The sequence below is a fragment of the Cupressus sempervirens genome, chromosome 3 (genome assembly GCF_028749045.1).
Source record: "Cupressus sempervirens isolate cs-2001-9-10 chromosome 3, ASM2874904v1, whole genome shotgun sequence".
Classification (NCBI taxonomy): Eukaryota; Viridiplantae; Streptophyta; class Pinopsida; order Cupressales; family Cupressaceae; genus Cupressus; species Cupressus sempervirens.
Genome location: NC_143120.1, coordinates 669,825,066 through 669,845,204, shown reverse-complemented (window position 1 = coordinate 669,845,204; position 20,139 = coordinate 669,825,066). Strand labels below are relative to the sequence as shown.

Sequence of the window (20,139 nt, the reverse complement as noted above, 5' to 3'; positions counted from 1 at the left end):
ACTCTATTGACACTGAGGTCCCCACATGCTAGATTTTTTTTGAAAAGAAACCAATGTAATAGTAAGAGAATTAAAGGGGACTTATATTAACATCCTTGCAATTGCACTTTGAGTGAGTTTTGATCAAGTCGAACCCCCTTTGTATAGTAAACACTAATCATAGGGCAATGTCGATGAAGATAAGTATGTAGTTAGTATGTGGGATCAATTAGAGTTTGAGCGACATGATCGTTACATCACCATCTAAAATCAATTCAAGATCCCTACAATGTATTTGGAAGACCCAAGATCCCTCATTTTCCTTACTGACCCTAGTATGGCCGTATTATGTCAGTAATGTAAATTTTGTAAGTGATTGTGTTTATGCCCTTAATTGTCTGATTTTGGTACTCTTAATGTTCTTCCTCTTTGCCAATAGTGTGATGTGGGGTTGTTTAGCCAACTGTATTAGTGATGATTCTATTTTGCCTCTTGGTTATGTCTTTATTTCTTGATTTAAAATTTTACTCTTGTGGCCACTCTTTATTTCTTTGATTTCTGACTTTTGCATTGGACGTTTCATCCTTGATGTTGAATTTAAATTGTGTGGCACTTTCTTTTAAATTTTGTTGGCAAGTGACATATGATGGCCTTACCGAAAGGGATTTCTGATGATTAAGTGGATGTTTAACTTTAGGATTTGGGGTTATTAGTGAGAGTATTCATGCCCCATCCTCTCCCAAGACTTCAAGAATAGGACTAGGGATATCTGTTGGAGGTTATGAGTAATGAAATTGCACCCCAACATGAATTTGGTTAAGATTACAAGTTAATCGAATGGACTTCTAGATGAAAAGGTGCAGGTGTAGCGATGAACCATTCAGTATCCTATCAAGAAATCAATATGTGCTTGAAATTCTAAAGGAAAAGTGATTAACCTTGAAATAAAGACCCTTTTTGCTATAGTACATACCTACATAGGAGAAGGTAGCATACATTTTGACTAAGGCATTGGGGAAGACAAAATTCATCTTCTTTAGAGATAAGTTGGATGTTATACAGAACAACTTGCTCGCTAAGAGTGAGTGTTATTTTTGGTTAGCTTGGACAACTATTCGTCCACATATAATTGTTTAGTAAATAATTATTTTACTAACTAATTAGTTAGAGTGGGGATGATTATTTATTAAATAATTGACTCCTTTAGAAGAAACTAGAAACCATCTTGGTTGGGGTTGTTAATTTGTTTTTTATCTTGACCATTGGTTTTCCAACATGAGTAGTATACAAGGGGGTCACGGGGGTATTAGGAGAACACAAATTTTTTGAAACATGTGGAGTGTTAGCAAATGAGTTTGGAGCAATAGAAAATTGTCTTCCAGCGTTAGAAAGGGCACAGTGATGGCATTAGGGATAACAATGGAGGAATATCAACAGGAGAAATTGGGAGTTTGTTAGAGTTCTGTCAGTGAGAGGCAATGAATTTTGTATCTCTTAATCTGTTGAAATATAATATAATTCCTCATTTGTAGAACTGGTTTTCCCTTAGGGGTTTCTCTAGGGACAATTTATTTGAGAATATTATGTTCATTGTGTTGCTTATTTCTTTCTATATTTTATTGGTGATGTTGTAGCTGTTTTATTTCTCGATATTAGCCGTGAATTTATTTTCGGTAGTTTAATAATCATTTTATATAGGAGATTAATAATTAGTGACTGCAATAGGAATTTTTACAAATTATAGATAAAATCCAAAAATAAAGATCTACAAATAGATATTAAAAAAAAAAACATAATTTGGTCTCATCTATAGAGCTCACCCCACCTATCGCAAGGCCAAAACTACAAATAATATGAAGATGCATTATTAGACTACTATAATACTTTCACAACCAAAATGGTATTCATTTCCACATCCCCAAGAGGTAGTTTTCCCCTATTTCCTCGACCACAACTCATATTTCCATTCAAGCCTGAACCCCAACATATTTAACCTAAATCTATAGATAAAGTTTTAATTAAAAAACAAAAAGAAATTTCAAAACGAAAATCTGAAACATATCTAAAACATATCGGTTGATTTAAATTCAAGGAACTCCACCTATGTGAACAAAACGATAATGTTACCTCCTCCTATATAGTCCCACAATGCAATCACGCCTCCGAGTGTCAGAAACAAAATAATTTTATTACAATTCTATTTGAAAATCAACCATTCTAGACATTAGAACGTAGTGGCCACATCTATCTATATGCTATTGTAAATATTGATTGAGCCTACTTCTGCCCACAACAGATTATTTTAGAATCCCTAACAAAAAATGGTGATGAATGAACTTTCTAAATGAAAATAGTGCCAAGAAACCCAAAAAAGACTTAGAATTGCTAAAACAAAAATATTAAAAGAATATTAAAGAAGCGGCCTATATGGTGATAGTTCCCAAAATCAAGAACACAATAAGGGTGGCTATGCTTTCATCTATCAATTTTGGAGGCATTAGAATTGAAGGGCGTCTAGACAATTTTTAGTAGATTTTCTTTTCCATTTGATAGGTGGGAGGCCATCAATTTTAATTTGCAGTTCAACAAATTCATGTTATTGTTACAAGATTATGCATTAATATAATCTATAGAAGATATATGCTTTTCCTATTTAACATTCACTAGAAATATACTTCATTAAATTACTTTATATATAAATTATATTTTAAAATAATATTTTAAATTACAATAGATTTTAAATTTTTAATTACACTTGTAAGGGCCTATCTTATTGTTGACATATTTTCAATCCATAGTTAAAATTCACATTGCATTACCTAATTTGTATATATTGATCAATGTTTTATTTGCAATCTTTCATAACTTCACCTTACTAGTTTTTCTTTTAGTGCACATTGAATTTTGGGATCCAATTTAGTTGAACTACAATTTCTAAAGAACTAGAGCATTGCTACACTTCAATATAATAGATCATAGAACTAGATTCAACAAATAGATTAATCAAATGTATGAGTTGAAGAACTACAATTTCTAAACAACTAGAGCATTGCTACACTTCAATATAATAGATCGTAGAACTAGATTCAACAAACAGATTAATCAAATGTATGAGTTTGTTTTTTGTGAAAACTATTTTTGAAGGATGACAAAGGATTACCTTGATCATTTCTCATGACTTTTTGATTATAAACTAATTTTTATTATTTATTTATTAAATCTTATTCTAAATTATATTAGCAATCTATTAATTACAAATAAATAGTAAATCATTATTTTAATTTGAGATTTAATTGTTTATATCTATTGTTTGTGTTTAAATGAACTATTTATTGCAATTTCTATTATTTGTCAAATACTTCTAATATATTTGTAATTAAGACTATTTAAACTCACAAGTTTATCAATGTTGCTTATTACAAAGACAATCTCACTTGTTCTCCTCTTAATTCAAACAATTTATACTTCAACACCATTACTTCTTCAAACTTAGTCTCAGGTAATGCTATGTATTTCTTAAATTAAACTTTTGAATTCTACTCGAACTTATTTAATTTTACTTAAATAATCCACTCTTATTTTAATATATCATTTCAATGCTTGTGTGTATTGTTTCTCTTTAAATAATTATTTATGACTATTATTTTGCTTTCTAATTGACTTAACTATAGTTTAGAGTTTTCAACAAACTACTTATACCACTTCATTTGATATATACAATATAATTTACTATTAAAAATAGACTTGCAATCTTATTATTATTATTATTTAAGAAAAAATCTACTTTTTCGTTACAATATAATTTTAAACTATTCATTAACCATAAAGAAAAGTAAGTGGGTTTTATAGTCCACGCACTATGCCATAGTTTTTGGGTTTACGTATGGTGACAGTGATAGGGGACTACCTCGTACTCTTTTTCAAGAGGCGCTTGACGCTACAAACGAAGCGTACATACCCTACCATAAGTATTAACAACTATATAATAATACTTATTTTATTAGAGGTAACCAAATCATTTCTAATCAAAATCAAATCTCTTTTCAGATGATGTACATGGCATGCGATAACTTCCAATCACTTTCCTTCTTTAAATCAACACGGCAGAGGAAGACCGATTGACTCCATTGAATGTTTCCACGAAGGACCGAACGAACCTTTTCTTCGTTAAATGTCTTAATTTCCAAGCCAATTCCAGGAAAGGACTGAAACGACTTATAACTCAAGTAATTTCCCGAAAGGACGAAGGTCACCTAATTTCCCACTCATCACGCCACCTAAGGACCCAATATACCCTTTCCCTTTCCCTTTCTACATGTCGATGCTCATCTATTTTCTAACCATTTTCTTCCTCTTTTACAGACCCGTGCTTCTCTATTTCCCAAGCATTTTCCCTGTTCTTTCTTCTTTTCCCTGTTAATTCCAGGAAACTACTGAACCATTTTCTGCCTCTTTCACAGACCCTTGCTCTTCCACATAAATTCACCTCCTTCAACCAAATCCCCTGTTACCCTCTTTCTTTTTATTTGTGTAAAGGGTTTTGAGCATCTGAACAGGAATCAATGGCCTCGTCTTCATCATCTAATCAGCGAGGTCATCAATGTAATGCTTTCTTAGGAATAGAACCTGATGGCAGCAGAAGAATGGTTTCTGAATCTTCGACAGTGTATGATGTGTTCATCAATCACAGAGGCCCTGATGTCAAACTCACTCTAGCTACCCAGCTATACAACTTCCTTAAGGAGGTAGGCATCCGAGCATTTCTTGATTCAGAAGAGAAAGAACTTGGTGAGTCCTTTCCTTCCACCATTGAGACTGCTATTAAATCTGCCAAAGTGCATGTCGCCATTTTCTCTAAAAGATATGCAGAGTCACCTTGGTGTCTGGCTGAGCTGGTTCTTATGTTCCAAAGTCAGGCCAAGATTATTCCCGTGTTTTATGAAGTCGAACCGTGGGAACTCCGCTTCATAGAAAAGGGGCAGTATGCCAGCGCTTTCACTGAATATGAAAATAAGAAAAGGTACTTGCAGAAGCTTCCAGAGTGGAAGGAAACTCTACAATCTCTTTCATTTGTGGCCGGTCAAGAATTTAACGGGTAATATTCAGGCTTAAACATAAAAAACTTGTTTTTCAAGCTTAATTTCTTGCTAACAGATCTACTATTATTAAATATTTTTCTTCTCTGATTTTGTCTTTAACTTTTTGCTCGTGTTTAATATAATTAATTATCAGGGACTGCAAGAACATAATAGCCGCTGTGCAAAAAGAAGCACAAAAGAAACAACGTTTACATGTCGCGGCATATCCAGTAGGGCTTGACAATCTTGTGGAGGATTTTCAAAGGCGCTGTCTTAGTGAACGTGTAGAGGATTTTGAAAAGCAGTTCGGGGGCGACGAAGGGGAGCACAAGGTTAAGGTTGTTGGCATTTTTGGTATGGGGGGTGTGGGAAAGACAACTCTTGCTAAAGAGTTGTTCAATCGAAAGATAGCAAATTTCTGTAGAACAAGTTTTCTGTTTGATGTACGAGAGGCGTCGGTGACTGGTCGATTACCTTCTTTGCAAGGCAAGCTTCTCACAGATCTCTTCGGCAATCCTTATCTTAATCCTACAAGTAGGGAGGAAGGAATGAGCTATCTCGAAGATCATTTGCAAAGGAGCCCCAGTGTAAGTTTTCTCATTGTTGTAGACGACATAGATCATGTAGAACAATTACATTCTCTAATGATCATGGACATTGTAAATAAATTTTGCAATGTTCTGGTGATTATTACAACTCGTGATGTTGGGGTGCTTATAAGAGCGGGGATTAGTGATGGTTATAATCTAAGAGGAATGGATAGAAACAATGGGAAAGAACTATTTTGTTGGCATGCCTTCAGCAAACCCCATCCTTGTGGCGGGTACGAGGAGCTTGTTGATGACTTTGTAGACGTCTGTGGAGGGTTACCTTTGTCTCTCCAAGTTCTGGGCCGACACGTTCATGGTAAAACTGCCAGTTTTTGGAAGTCAGCATTAATTCAAGCGCGTAAGACACTGCCGCAAGATGTAAAGCACAGGCTAAAAATAAGTTTCGATGCTTTGAGTGGTGAAGAAAAACAGATTTTTATGGATATTGCCTGTTTTTTTACTGGCAAGCCAAAGGGTATAGCTGAAAGAGTGTGGGAGGGTTCAGGTTGGAACGCTCAACATTCACTGGAAGTGCTCAAAGATAAGTGCCTTGTAGAGGAATCATTCACTGCAACACATCAATTATATAGGAAGTGTTCATTGAGAATGCATGACCATCTAAGGGATTTAGGAAGAGAAATGGCATCGGAACTTGGTACTCCTCTTCGCTTGTGGCGTCCTCAAGACCTCCAATATTTGGTATGCTTGTAAGCCTTCCAAATTTTTCTTTCGTTTAGTTGTAGGCATAGGAATGGAGAATAGGAATGCATATTGAGAATATGAATGATTACAGAAAATATTTTCTATTCCTGTTCCAGCAACCAAAATGTCCTGATTATTAGATATTGCAAATCTTAATGTGTTCCTGTATGAATAGAAAATTGAGCTGCTTGTGTTTATGTAGGAATCAATGGGTTTGAAAAATATCCTGGCCAAAAATCATCTCAGGTGTTTCCATTCCATGTTGGATGAATCTGTGAGTTGTCAAGTTACATTCTTTATAGGTCAACCAGATATCTGTGTTGAGAGGTCAGCTTCCCTACTATGGCTCGAGCTTGAAGGCATGCCATTGCTCAAGCTTCAGTGCATTTCTTCATGGGTCTCTCTAAGATATGTGCAGTGTTTGAAAATCCGAAATGGACGATTCAAAACAGTGTGGGACAATCGGATACAGGTATTTTGATATTTTAATTCTACATAACAAAATCTCCTTAATCGTTATGGTGAAATTCATTTCTTTATGATCATTTCCAACCATTTTCTAAAATCATTGAGAACTTTAAACAAATTTATCTTGAACCTCAGGCACCCTCCCAGTTGAAAGAAATTCACATTGAGTATTGCTCAGAGTTTGAGGAGCTCAGTCTCGGACATCTGAGTTGCCTGGAAAAAATTGCAATTCAAAGCTGTGGTCATTTGAAAAGTGTGTTAGGAATAAATAATCTCACAAAGCTGGCACAATTAGGTATTAGTATATGCCCGGAGCTCGGGGAGCTGAATCTTGGCCATCTGAGCGGTCTGGAAATCATCAGATTTGAAGATTGTAAACATTTGAGGAGCGTGTCTGGAGGTCCAGATTTGCAAAGGGTATCAACACCCGGTGAGCTTACAATGGTGACAGAGTTGAGCATTCGAAGGTGTCCTGACCTTGTGGAGTTGCCCAATTTTTCCAGCCTCGGCTTCTTGCAGAGAATCAACATTGAATATTGTGGAAAGTTACAGAACTTCATGCTGCCAAAAAGGCTATTCTTGAAGGAAATTGTGATTGACTGCGCTGAGAAGCTGCAAAACATGGCAGATATTGAAGAATTGCACGTACAAGAATATATGAGACTCTGTTATTGCAGCAATGCGGTAATACGATATTGCATTGATAAGTTGAAGGTAATGATATCCACACTTTTACAAGAGGATTTCACAAATCTGTATTTTATTTTTTGTAATTATTTATTTTAATGTGTTAAATTTGAGTAGATTAGAATTAAGTTTGTGTTGTAGTGCTCCAAACTTTTAGCCACCATTAGTCAATAATTCCAATAATTCCAGTATGACAATAAAAACTTTTTTTTTGACTTTTATTTCAGAGTGTCCCCGAAAAGAGCGTTGTGATTGCGAGAGCGGTGGATGGAGTAGAGTCAAGGTTAAATGAATATCTATTCTGTGATGCTCACACAGTCACCGACGTCACCGACGTTGCTAAATTTGATCCAGAGAGCTCTGAATACTGGGAATTTAATGATAAATGGGAAGGATGTACAGCAATTTTATGCTGCTTAGTTGTGGTTGATAGAGCTGCCTATCTAGGACTTGATAGCCGCAATAATTGTCAACATCTTTTGAGAAACGGAGAATGGATAATTACAATGATAGGACATTATGATATGATGGGAACTTTATCATCATTAGAGCGGCAACGAATAATGAAGAAGGGGTTTCAGATATTGGTGAGAAAAGATGAAGAGTGGAAAACTATGCAGACTCTACATAAAATTGTTGATAGACTACATCATTTATAAAATGTAATTCCTCAAGTGTTTTTATCCTTGAATAAAAAAGTTGAGATGATTTTATTTTATAGAATTAATGTAATTTAATAATTCTAATATGAAGTTGTTTGTTTCTTACACAAATCAATTTAATTTCTTAAATTTTCAATAGTAGGAAAAAATATATTTCTTAATAAGAAAGTACAATAAAAATGAAAGATTGATTTTATTTCTTAAATTCTTAATAGTGAAGGGAATTATATTTATAAATGAGAGAATAAAATTTAAAAGAATTATTCTCATTTGAATAATAGATTTTAGAAAGGAAGCCGAGGTTAATTTTGATTAATTCAATTATTTGAATGTGTAAGTGTAGGTATGTTTTAGTGGTCTCTATATAATTCAAGTATTTTTTAAATTAATTTTGGAAAAAAAATTAATTAGAAATTTTTAATTAAAAAGTTAAAATAATTTGTAATAATATTTTTATATATTTAATAATTTTTAAGTAATAATCATTGTGAATAAATATTTACGATTTATATAATTTATTCAGATTAATTAAATAGACACTTTATATAAAGTACAAGTCAACTATTATTATCATATTTCCACAATTCATTTGTAAAATAAAATAGATTGTTTTCTAGATTTGATTGAGCTGATCATGTAGTATGATCCCAGACGTTGATACTTAAAAGAAACACAATCGAATCCAAAAGTACAAGTCAGTTTAGATTGATTAAATAAACACATTGTATAAAAGTACAAGTAAATTTTGATTAATGAGTTGGGATTGTTTATCAAAATTATTTAAAATAAATAAAGATATTAATAGTAATTGCACTTTTCTATGCAATGAATATGTCAAATAGGTATATAAGGTCAATTGGTAGACGATTAAGAGTATGATGTTGTTTGTTTAACAAAGGTCTCAATAGAGAAGTGGTAGCTTCAAATGCATTTTCTATTACCAATAGGCTCATGTTATGTCGTAGAGGGCAAGATGATGAGATAAAGAGAGATGAGAGGGGAAAGATAGAGAGTGAGATACAAAGATCAAGAGGGAGACTGGGGAGTGTACGTGCATATGAGTTAGAAAATCTAGAAAGATATAAAAAGCCTAGGTGAAAAGAGTATGATGTGTGTGTGTGTGTGTGTGTGTGTGTGAGAGAGAGAGAGAGAGAGAGAGAGAGAGAGAGAGAGAGAGAGAGATGCAATAGGAAGGATAAAGGGAGAAGAGAGGAGGGGGAGGACATAAATAGGCTAGAAAGATAGAGATGTAGATACTCATGATTCCTAAAGGACACATGCTATTATTAAATTATTAATGCATGAAATGAGTAATAAAAGTTTAGTTTGTGCGTCTTGCTCAAAATTTTAGTTTATATTTTAAATTGAAATGTACTTTATAGAATAATTAAAGTTAAAATTTTAAAAAAAAAATTCAGTAACACAATAGCATGTACACTAAGTTTATATATATACACACACACACACACACACACACACACACACACACACACACATATATATACATATATATATATACATATATATATATATATATATACATATATATATATACATATATATATATATATATGTGTATATATATATACATATATATATATGTGTATATATATATACATATATATATATATGTGTATATATATATATACATATATATATGTGTGTGTGTGTGTGTGTGTATATATATACATGAATGCATAAATAATTAAAATAAAGTTTTAAATTAATACAAATTAAGCCTAAGAAGGAAAAAAAAAAAACTTACAAAAACAAAATAGATCACCTAATCTATTATGTATATATAGATTTTTAATTCAAAATATAATTATTCTACAATGTTTAAAATTAATTAAATCATTATAGATTAAATTAATTCTAATAAATTTTAATTATTGTTTATGATTTGTTGATTAATAAGAATAATGAAAATGAAATTTAAATTTAATAAAAAAAAAATTCAGAATTAAATTATAAAAAATAAGGTTAAATATTTTAATAAATAAGATAGTATTAAAAGGTCTTCTTATCAACATAAAATAATAATAATTTAGATAAATATTTTCTTTTATTAACATCCTTCATATAATCAATAATTTTAAAATATATTTTTGATTTGTTACCAAATTTTTTAAAAATTAATATAAGTATACATTTGAGATTAGTTCTATAGTTTTCACATTCTCCTCAATTCTTAATCATTGATCTTATAGAGTGAATTGTTCACTTCAAATTGAAAAAGCCTTTGACATAAAAAAAGATTAAATGTGAGATTTAGCTTCATGATTGATGATGAAAAGTGACATGATAGATGTGCCAAGATATGTTTCTTATAATTTTAGGGCATTAAAGATGATAAAGATATTAAAATATTAAAAAAAAAAAATTCTTTGTTCTAGATTTGTATAAGTCATTTAGAACTGATCTAGATGACACACATGATGTTTGATCTATTCCAATTAATTCAAATTGTATAAATGCATATTTTTATTAACCTTAATAACTCCAACAATTGTGTTTTTCTCATTCCATTTTGATGAACTCAATTTAGACTCCACAACCTAGTTCTCTTTTATAATTTTAAAAATTTCAAATAAAAAATTATATCTTGGATTCATTATAGCACAAACTCTTCCCATATATATTAGATCTAATATTCAGTTGATCTTTATAGATAAACAAAGTTTGCATTCTTTTCTATGTTTCATGAGCCATTTACTAAAAGTTTTTCCACTTGTTGTTTCTATAGGTAAACACTAGGACCTAGAATATATAATTACTTTTATTGTGCATTATCATGGTATTCTATTATTTGCTCCAAGTCATGCTTCCATGGACATGCTTTCATACATCTTGAATGTGATCACATTATCCTTAGTTCTCTCATGCTATTTTGACATAAGAATAAGAAAATCTTATTTGCATGGAAGAATTATGCCTAAACATTATTTTTCCTTCCTTTAGAGTTTTCATTATCCCATTTCCCTCTCCATCGAGCACCCTTGCATAATTCTTATATCAATGTCACATAGATCACACATTTTTTAAATTTGGAGAGTGGTAATATTGTGCATGTGCTTTTAATGATATTATCTACGAGTCTATATCCTATATGCTAAATAATGATTACTTGCAATATTTTAATCCTATATGTCATATAACCTATGATTCTTCACATTTTACATCTTATAGTATGCTTAAAGATACTTCTCATATTATGCATTAATACAAATATAACATACCTAAGACTTGTTTATCTTGTAATACAACCAAACATTGAATGGAAAATTTCAATCCAAACAATTTTTTTAAAATAGTTTTATATATTTATTAAATATGAAAGACCTCCATCCAAATGAATTTTTTTTATCAAACTTAGTAGTGAAAACTATCCTCTTTTGAAAAACTATCTAGAAATCTTAGAAATCAAGCTTAGGAAAAATAATAATAATACAAACCAAAATTTATAGCACTTCTCTTATATCAATTTCTGGATACCCATTTATATGGAACATCTATTTCATGAAGCTATAGAGAGGAAGAGAGGTAGAATTATCTCATAGATAGATAGATAGAGGGGAGGTGAAGATAAGAGAGAGATAAAGTTGAGGGGATGGAGAGATAGAGTAGGAGAGACAGTAGCTAAGAGAGATAAATATAGAGATAGGGGAGGGGAGAGGGAGAGAGTAGGAGAGAGATAAATGGGAGGGAAGGGAGAGAGAGATAGAGAGAAGGGGAGGAGGAGAGAGTACCTTAGAGGGAGAGTGAGCTCAATTGAGAGATATAGAGATTAGGGGTAGAGGGGAGGGGGGGGGGGGGGGGAGAGAGAGAGAGAGAGAGAGAGAGAGAGAGAGAGAGAGAGAGAGAGAGAGAGAGAGAGAGAGTATTATATATTATATAATGCTTATTTATTAATATGATATAATATATTTAAATATGTAATATAAATATTAATAATATCGTATCAATTTATATAATAAAATATTAACTATACCATTTTAAATTGGAAACACTTCAATTTAATGATGGTTTAGCACATATATACTGCAATATCATCATATACTTGCATCTCTCCTTCTTTCCTCCCCTTTCTTCTCATTCCTCCTAAGCATAATAAGGTTAGAGCCTAACATATCCACTTTAAAGCTCATATTAAAATGGTGTAAAACTCAAGGTAGGATCTAATCACTTAGGTCCTCTATTTCCTTCATCTAATCACTCAAAATATCTTTTCCATTGTAATATCCCCTTTTGGGATAGGATCTTTAGCCACTTCCAATTCTCAATTTGGGGCTTGGAGTAGGTTATACTAAAATCTATGTTCACTGGAAAGGTATATGAACTCTTGAATGAAATATACATTACAATCAAAGCATATGAATATTATGAATTTCTTCCAAATATGTAACAACTTAAATTAATATATCTTCAATTGGGTTCCTTTTTCACTCTATCCTTAATTTATGTGTTTTGACATCTCTCTTACTCTATATCATTTGCTTAACTTAAATACCTCTTAATTTAAAAATGATAATACTATATTAAGAGGGGTGGTATAATCTGCCTATGTTACTACCTTAGATGTTTCAGACCCCCTTTATAGAAATTTACCTTTTTATAATCAATGTTTAGTTATATATTTGGTTATATAATTCTTGTACCCTTTATCTTATGTTCCCCTCTTCCTAATTATTACTATTTGATAGATACTTAATTCCTTTGACCTTCTAAGGCTTAGTGACATATATTTTATTTGTTGATTCAATCTTGTATCTCGATGCTTGCTATTTTTCCTCCTTAATGCTTAGTAGTTTAAAGTGGTTATTCGATATATTAATATCCATTTGAAACAATGCCTCATTCAAAATGGTTATTCCCTTTCCTTTTATCCCCTTTGAACATGTGAAAGAGGTCATACAACTAGTGCTTGCACCAAAGTAGGGTGCAAGTGTAAGCCAATAGATTTAGGTACCATTTGTTGTGTTTTCTCTATTCAATTTTCTTTGATTGGGTTGTCTTCTTGTTTTCTATTTGTAGTTTACTTTTTTGGATAATTGTCTTTGTTTAATTCTATTTTATACTTTTTCAAATATCAATATCAATATGATATTATATATTATAGTTTGTAACTTAAATTTCTTTAATCTAATTTTTTTAATAACATATCATCATAGATCACAACATAAAGAATGATTAACTTTCAAACATAATGTTCAAAATAAATATGCATTATGGAGGCTTATAAATTTATAATGGAAGACATCCACGTAGTGGCGAGAATCATATGTGGAGACAGTGATGGTTATGTGGTAGAACATTAGCCATGTAGATGATATAGTAGCACATGAAGTTTGTCTCAGATATTGAAGTTTCAAAATGATTCAATATGATAATAATTCTTAGAAATCAGTGATATATGTTGAAAGAATAATCAAATATCAAATCCAAAAGATGATAAAATGTTCATAGACAAGCAACTTGTAAAGGAGAGTGATGGATTACACCATCGAAAAATATTAGAAACAATAGTGGTACTTTCTGATTAACCATCGTCATTTTAGAAGATATGCATTTTTCCATTATAAGATTGTAAGTGAGGATAAGCTAAAGAAGGGCTTAGAAAAAATCAAAGAAACAATTTGTATAAGGATCTACAATCAAAAGAGAATTAATATTGTTGTACGATCATTATGGTTTGATGGATGGTTGTATTCTATTCCAAAGCACTCATGATGGCACATCTAGTAAGCATTTGACAAAGATTCTGAAATGTGGTGTTGCATCTACCTACAATTATTTCTAAAACCTTTCAATAATTCAATTTTTTGAATATCTTGCAATCAATGCAATCCATGACACAATATTTATTTGAGGCTTTCCATCAAGCAATTCACACGCCTTTTCTATACTTCCCCACTTTGCACAAATGTCTACCACAACAATTGCAACTACATCTAATAAAATTAATCCATCAATTTTTCTTTGGTGGATGCATTTACCCTAATCTTAAGCTCCCATTTTGGCATAGGCAGCAAGGATGCTAACAAAGTCAATGGAGCTTGGGTCAATAGCTACCAATTGCATTTGCCTAAATATTTTTGAAGCCCTTTCATCCATTTATGCATTATACTGCAATCATTGTGTTGAATATGACTTTGAATGTCTCATTGGAGAAACAAGTAGAAATATCCTTATTATTTATGGATCCCTTAATAAATGTCATAGTATTGCATGGGATATCCATCTTGATCTTCATCTAACCATCTAGGTGATTATTTATTTATTGAATGGTGCTTCAACATAGCCCATATTGGTTATTTTTTTAAAATGAACTATGGCTGATATACTTCCCCTTCAACTCATAATAATAGAAATGAATGGAAAATAGTTTCAAAATCATTTTACGGTTTTAAATATCCCATTCAACCATCATCTCAAAAAACCTAGACACTGTTATACTTGATAGAAACACAATGCGAAAAGTTGTTGATACATTTGTATAACCTTTTTATAATACAAATACCTCTGTATCACCACTGAAAAGGGGAGGTTAAAACTATTCAAACTTCCTTCCAACTACATTTGTATAAACACCATAGCATTCAATAGCAACTTACTATGATTTGCTTCCCAACTTCAGCACTTGCACAAATACACAATAATATGTAGTCATATATACTACATTTTTCTAAACCAATTTTTGATTTTCACAATAAAATGTAGTGATATATACTACATTATTCAACATAAACCAAATTTGGATTTTCTTTATTGATTCAGATGTGAAGTCAGTTGTTTAGAGAAAAGAAGTTGAATTATGGTAGGGAGACGAAAGGAATAATGATGAAGATGGAGAATGGGAAGGAGTGAGAGCAGGTGAATAGTTTGAAGGAAGGGGTGGAATTGGCGGCGATTTGAACCCTTGACGAGGTGGAATTAGGTAGTTGTGTGCAAGCAAAATATCAAACTATAATTTATAAATCTTAATCAAATTTAATCTTCTCCCATAAAAAAGATGAATTTAATCCCATCTATTTGTTGCATGCCAATTGGATAGCAACTCATTAGACACTTAGATTGATAATATTAAACTTGCATACTGAGCTCGTATTCCTACTTTGAAAAATAATGAATTGCTAAAAGGGCCCATTTTACAACGGGAATACAAGCAGAATAGGCATATGTAAATTCTTAAAATTTTGAATTCTTCGTTTGGATGCAACAAATCAGAATTGGAATACAAAGTAAAATAGGAATACATATTTCAATTTTGGCCCAAAAATGAGGTTTTGCAATTCCACCCAAATAGGTGGAATTGGAATATGTATTCCTATTCCAATTTTATTTATCTTAGAAAACATAAATTTTTGGGTTCGCGAATTCCCCATCAAATTCTGGCTAAACCAAACAGAGAATAGGAATATGTACCCCCATTTTATATTCCAAAATAAGTAGTCCAGAATAGCTATTCCTATTCCCGTACCCAAACAGGCCCTAAATTACTCTTGGCATGTTGAACCATGTCGATATTTTTGATTATTATTATTTCAAGGGCTTTTGGGGAGAGGTTTTGATTCTTGCGAGCTCTCTAAATCTCCAAAGTTTTATACGCTTGGTGTCACTGAAGAGGGAAAAGCGCTTCATAGAAATGACACATAGCTACTCTAGTGCCAAATATAGAGATGTAATATTTCATCTAAAAATTAGCTAAAAATGTATTTTTGACATTGTCAACTACAAGTGTTCTCCCAATGACTACTATGATGTAGTGGATCCCTATCCAATCAAGAACATAGTGCATCCCTACTTGGGCCGTATTTTGGGCCACTCCTCAGGTCCTATGTCTAAATTAATCCGTAGAGTTAATTCAAAATACTATCATCGCATGGGAGAAAGTTAATTTGATCCCTTTGTAAACCCATATGTTTTCTCCATTTTACATCTATCTCATCTCATACATACACATTCACACACACTAGTATTTAAGCACTCAAGCTCTCAAGCATTCAAGTCTTCAAGCATTCTTCAAGAAAATTCCTCCATGAAGATCAAGGATTCAAGAATTCAAATAATTGAATGAGTTTAGCTTCAAGATTTCCCTCAATCCATTCAAGGTCCTTTGTTGCATCTTGTACATACATTCATTTGTATTCTTGATCTAATCCAGTTAGTAAAGAGAACTCATGACATTCAATTTTAGAGATTTGACTATTGTAAGGTAAATTAGTACATTTTCTTTAAATTTTTGTAATTCAATTATTTTAATTCAAGTTTAATTCCTGAATTGGGGTTTGACTAAGGAAAACCCTTCATCAACAAAAAAGACCCTTTTATTCACATTTTTTGGATCTTGGAAGTGAAAACAAGTTGCATATTTGGATACGACCCTTTTTATCATTTATCAAAACTATACAATTAGAATTGAGATCAAACAGAGTTGATCAGGGACGCACTACTCTACTGCTTTAGAAGAAAGTTGACATCGCGCAAAACTTTACCTTTCCAGATCATTGAATGATTTTTGGGTTTTACAGATTTGGTAATTTCAGGTGTATACATGATCTGTTCTTTGCCCATTTTGAGCAACACAACAAGCATAAAATTAGATCCGAAGCTGAATCTTCTAATTTCCTTTGTTATTTTAGCATATCTACTTATTAAATCTTAATTTCATTTCCTAGCTCTTATCACAACTAGGGTTTTCAAGGAATTTTGCATATTTTCCCTTATTCTACCCACTATATTCTAGCTTGCATTGGTGCTCTTTTATCAGTTGGATAACACTAATAATTTTAGATCTGGTCAATTTAGAATAGGGACTGAAAGGATAAATTTCCTTGACTCCCTCTTCGAGTTTCATATGTGTAGTTATGTGATCAACTTAGGTTTACTTTCCTTGATTCATATTTCCACTTTGGTGAACTTGACTTTTGACATTTTCTCTTTTGATTTTGGAGCTACATTATTGCATTTTGTTGCGTGCTCACCATATTTGGTAAACCTGATTTGTGCCATCTTTGCTTTTGGATTTTGATTGTGTTATCTTCTTCTTATCTTGTGATCTACCTTTGCATTATTTATGTATTTACTTTCATAAAATTATATTCTATTCTTTGTAATTTAGTTCATATCATAAAGTTAGGTTCCTTTTGTGTCATTTGCCTTGTTTAGTGTATGAGCTTTATTGCCTTAAGCCCTACTTACAATGTCCTCATTAGGAGAAGTCATACACTTGTGGCTCCCTTTATTCTAGAATCATATTCTCCTCTCTTTAGGAGCCTTAGTGATCCTATGGTTTCTCATGACCCTAATCCTTCTATGAAGGATGAATCTTCATAATCACCTCATAATGAGGATGAGGCTTTAAGGGTTCCTCATAAACAAGTTCATAAGCTTGTTATTGAGATTGATAAAATACATGATTGGCTCCTTCAAGAGAATCATAATAACAATACTATTGCTTCTTTTGATGTTCTCAACAAAGTGATCAGCAATGATGAACATGATGTTAATATTTTATATGGTTGTACTAACGTTGTATTGGATAAAATTGATTAATTATGTATTGTCTTTGATGTTACACAAATGTCATGGGTAAAAACACAAACCCGTGTCACCCTTTTGTAAAGGAGAAGACTAACAAAAGTATAACTGTTCACCTTCAATGACATAAAATTGGTACTATTATTTTGAATTTGAAAATGAAGTAAACTAATTAAATGTGTAGAAATGGACAAAGTTTAGGATTCTAATTTTTAATAATTATTTGGAATAAGAATTGATATATTTTCCTAATTTTTACAGATAATTTTTTAGCTATTGAAAAATGCTGAAAATTGGGGGTCTGGTTCCCACCACAAAACTATATGGAAATAAATTTATTTCCCTTCGATCTCATACTATGTTATAGATAACATATATAGCTAGAACAATCAATTTTTTTTTGTTGTCTTTAGACCTATATTTTATCTTTTATAATAATTCAAATTCCCACTCACCTTAAATTGATAGTTTTCATCTCCCACCATATTTTTCAAAACAAATCCATTCTAACCAGGAGAAAAATTATACATTCTTGAAGAGGACTCTCTCCTCTAGAACATCATACAATTTTAAAATTATTTTGATTTTCTTTCTTTCTCAAAATTGATATCTTTTTGAGTGTTAAAATACGTGCTTGTAAATTTTTTTAATTATAATATACTATATCTTATTATTTCAGTATAAACTTTATACATGAGAATATTCTTGACTCTGAGCTCTATAAAATAGTATTTATATGTTATTAAAGAAAACATAAAAAATAGTTAGAGTTATTGAAATGCCACTTTTCTAAAATAATTTTATTTCTTTAGTAATTGAATACAAACTAGTATAAAACATGCATTTAATAGACATTTCCAATTGGAAAAGTGTGAGATCATATATAAATTAGCTAGAATGAATTTATCTATAGATCATATATTTGAAAAAAATTGAATTTTAGATAGAAATACTTAAATTTAGTCATTCTAATAAGTCATCCTGAAAGGTGACACAACTTTTTACTTTTACCCTCATACCATTATCAATCAGTGTATGTCTAGCTCACTCGGTTAGTGGAGATAGTTTTCTGTGTCTACGAAGTGTTCTAGTGTTTGTCTAGTTTAGAAGGAAAATGTCTACCAAGTTCACTCAAGCATTCAAAGGAAAGTCTGTAGAAGATGAGAACTCACTTGGTTAATGAAAGAAATATTAGATGGAACCAGTGCTAACCAAACTCACTTGGTTACCAAAGGAATTTGCTAGTTTGTAGTGTTAACCGAGATTCACTTGATAAACACAGGGAAATCATTTTTGAGTTAGTGTCTACTGAGCTGGGTCGGCTAAAGTAAGATTTTCTTTTTTTGGCATATTGAGCTTAATTAATTTATCTATTGATTCCAGCCGATTGAGATGATGAATGTTAATTATTATAAGTTGTATTCTATCTGACTTGACAATGTGAATGATATAAGTAGAAGGTCAAGTTGTGGGGTAGAGTGTGTGAAGAAGAATGTGAATCCATTGAAGATCTGATAAGTACTTATAGGAAGTGAATCTAGAGATAAGAAGGATGTGTTTGATGAGCTGAAAGGATACATTTGATCAGGAAAGATCATATACAAGCCATAATAGAGATCTGTAATCTGCAATTTAGTTGCATCAAAATTAGATAATTTCATTTTTATTCTCTAACCATTGTAGAAGTGATCTAAATCTCTTAACAGAGTTGGCTTAACAACTATTTGTAAATCCTTTAAAAAGGTGGCAATTCTATTGAATTGTCTAAAGACCTCTAATAAGGCCACTCCCAATAGGGTGATTAAATCCTCTAACAAGGTCACAACTCATAGTGTGTTTTGTAACCTTTAACAGGGCTGCCTCCTAATAGGGCTCACTTCAAAAGAGTGAAAATTAGTAACTAGTTGCAATTGGTGGTTTTTCCCAAATTGGGTTTCCACGTTAAATCCTAGTGTCAAATGTGTTTAGGCTATTTCTTTTATGCTTGCAATTAAGTTGAAGTAATAATAATCACTGATAACATCTTAAGACATGCAAATCTATTTCTTTACAGAGTATATTTAGTATTTACTGAGTTACAACATTTTATGTGTGTTTTTCGAGCATCAACAGTATTCAACTTTCAGAGTTTATTTTGTACTAACATCTAAGGAATCTAGGATTTATTTTTGTAGTAATTAATTCACCCCTCCTCTCTTAGTTACTCTTATATTTCCAACAATTAGTATTAGAGCTGTTGGTGCTTGTAGAAAAGGTTTCAAGAAGCTAAGCTAAAGATCAAGATGTCTTACAAAAGAGAGATTCCCAAGTTGAATAGAGATAATTTTGTAGCATGGAAAGGACTTATGAGGTTACATCTAGATACTATCAATGATTCAAGTTGCAAATATCTTGATACTGAATACAAAACTCCCGCTGGAACACTATCAGTTG

The 20,139-nt window shown here is 31.6% G+C and overlaps 1 protein-coding gene across 1 annotated transcript; it reads left to right on the top strand.

Annotated features, from left to right (window-relative positions):
- Positions 1-4,296: 4,296 nt before the first annotated feature.
- Positions 4,297-8,227, top strand: LOC149568490 (disease resistance protein Roq1-like). Its single transcript, XM_089821403.1, has 5 exons — positions 4,297-5,074; positions 5,212-6,346; positions 6,552-6,821; positions 6,953-7,531; positions 7,732-8,227. The coding sequence occupies exons 1-5, from the start codon at positions 4,542-4,544 to the stop codon at positions 8,161-8,163; spliced, it is 2,949 nt and encodes a 982-aa protein (XP_089677529.1). The 5' UTR covers positions 4,297-4,541; the 3' UTR covers positions 8,164-8,227.
- Positions 8,228-20,139: the final 11,912 nt, after the last annotated feature.

Excerpts from the sequence above, each read along its gene's own strand:
- LOC149568490 (XM_089821403.1), top strand. The coding sequence starts at position 4,542 with ATGGCCTCGTCTTCATCATCTAATCAGCGAGGTCATCAATGTAATGCT. Across the intron at positions 6,347-6,551 it reads CTCAAGACCTCCAATATTTG|GAATCAATGGGTTTGAAAAA; the intron begins GTATGCTTGTAA and ends GTGTTTATGTAG. Across the intron at positions 6,822-6,952 it reads TGTGGGACAATCGGATACAG|GCACCCTCCCAGTTGAAAGA; the intron begins GTATTTTGATAT and ends CTTGAACCTCAG.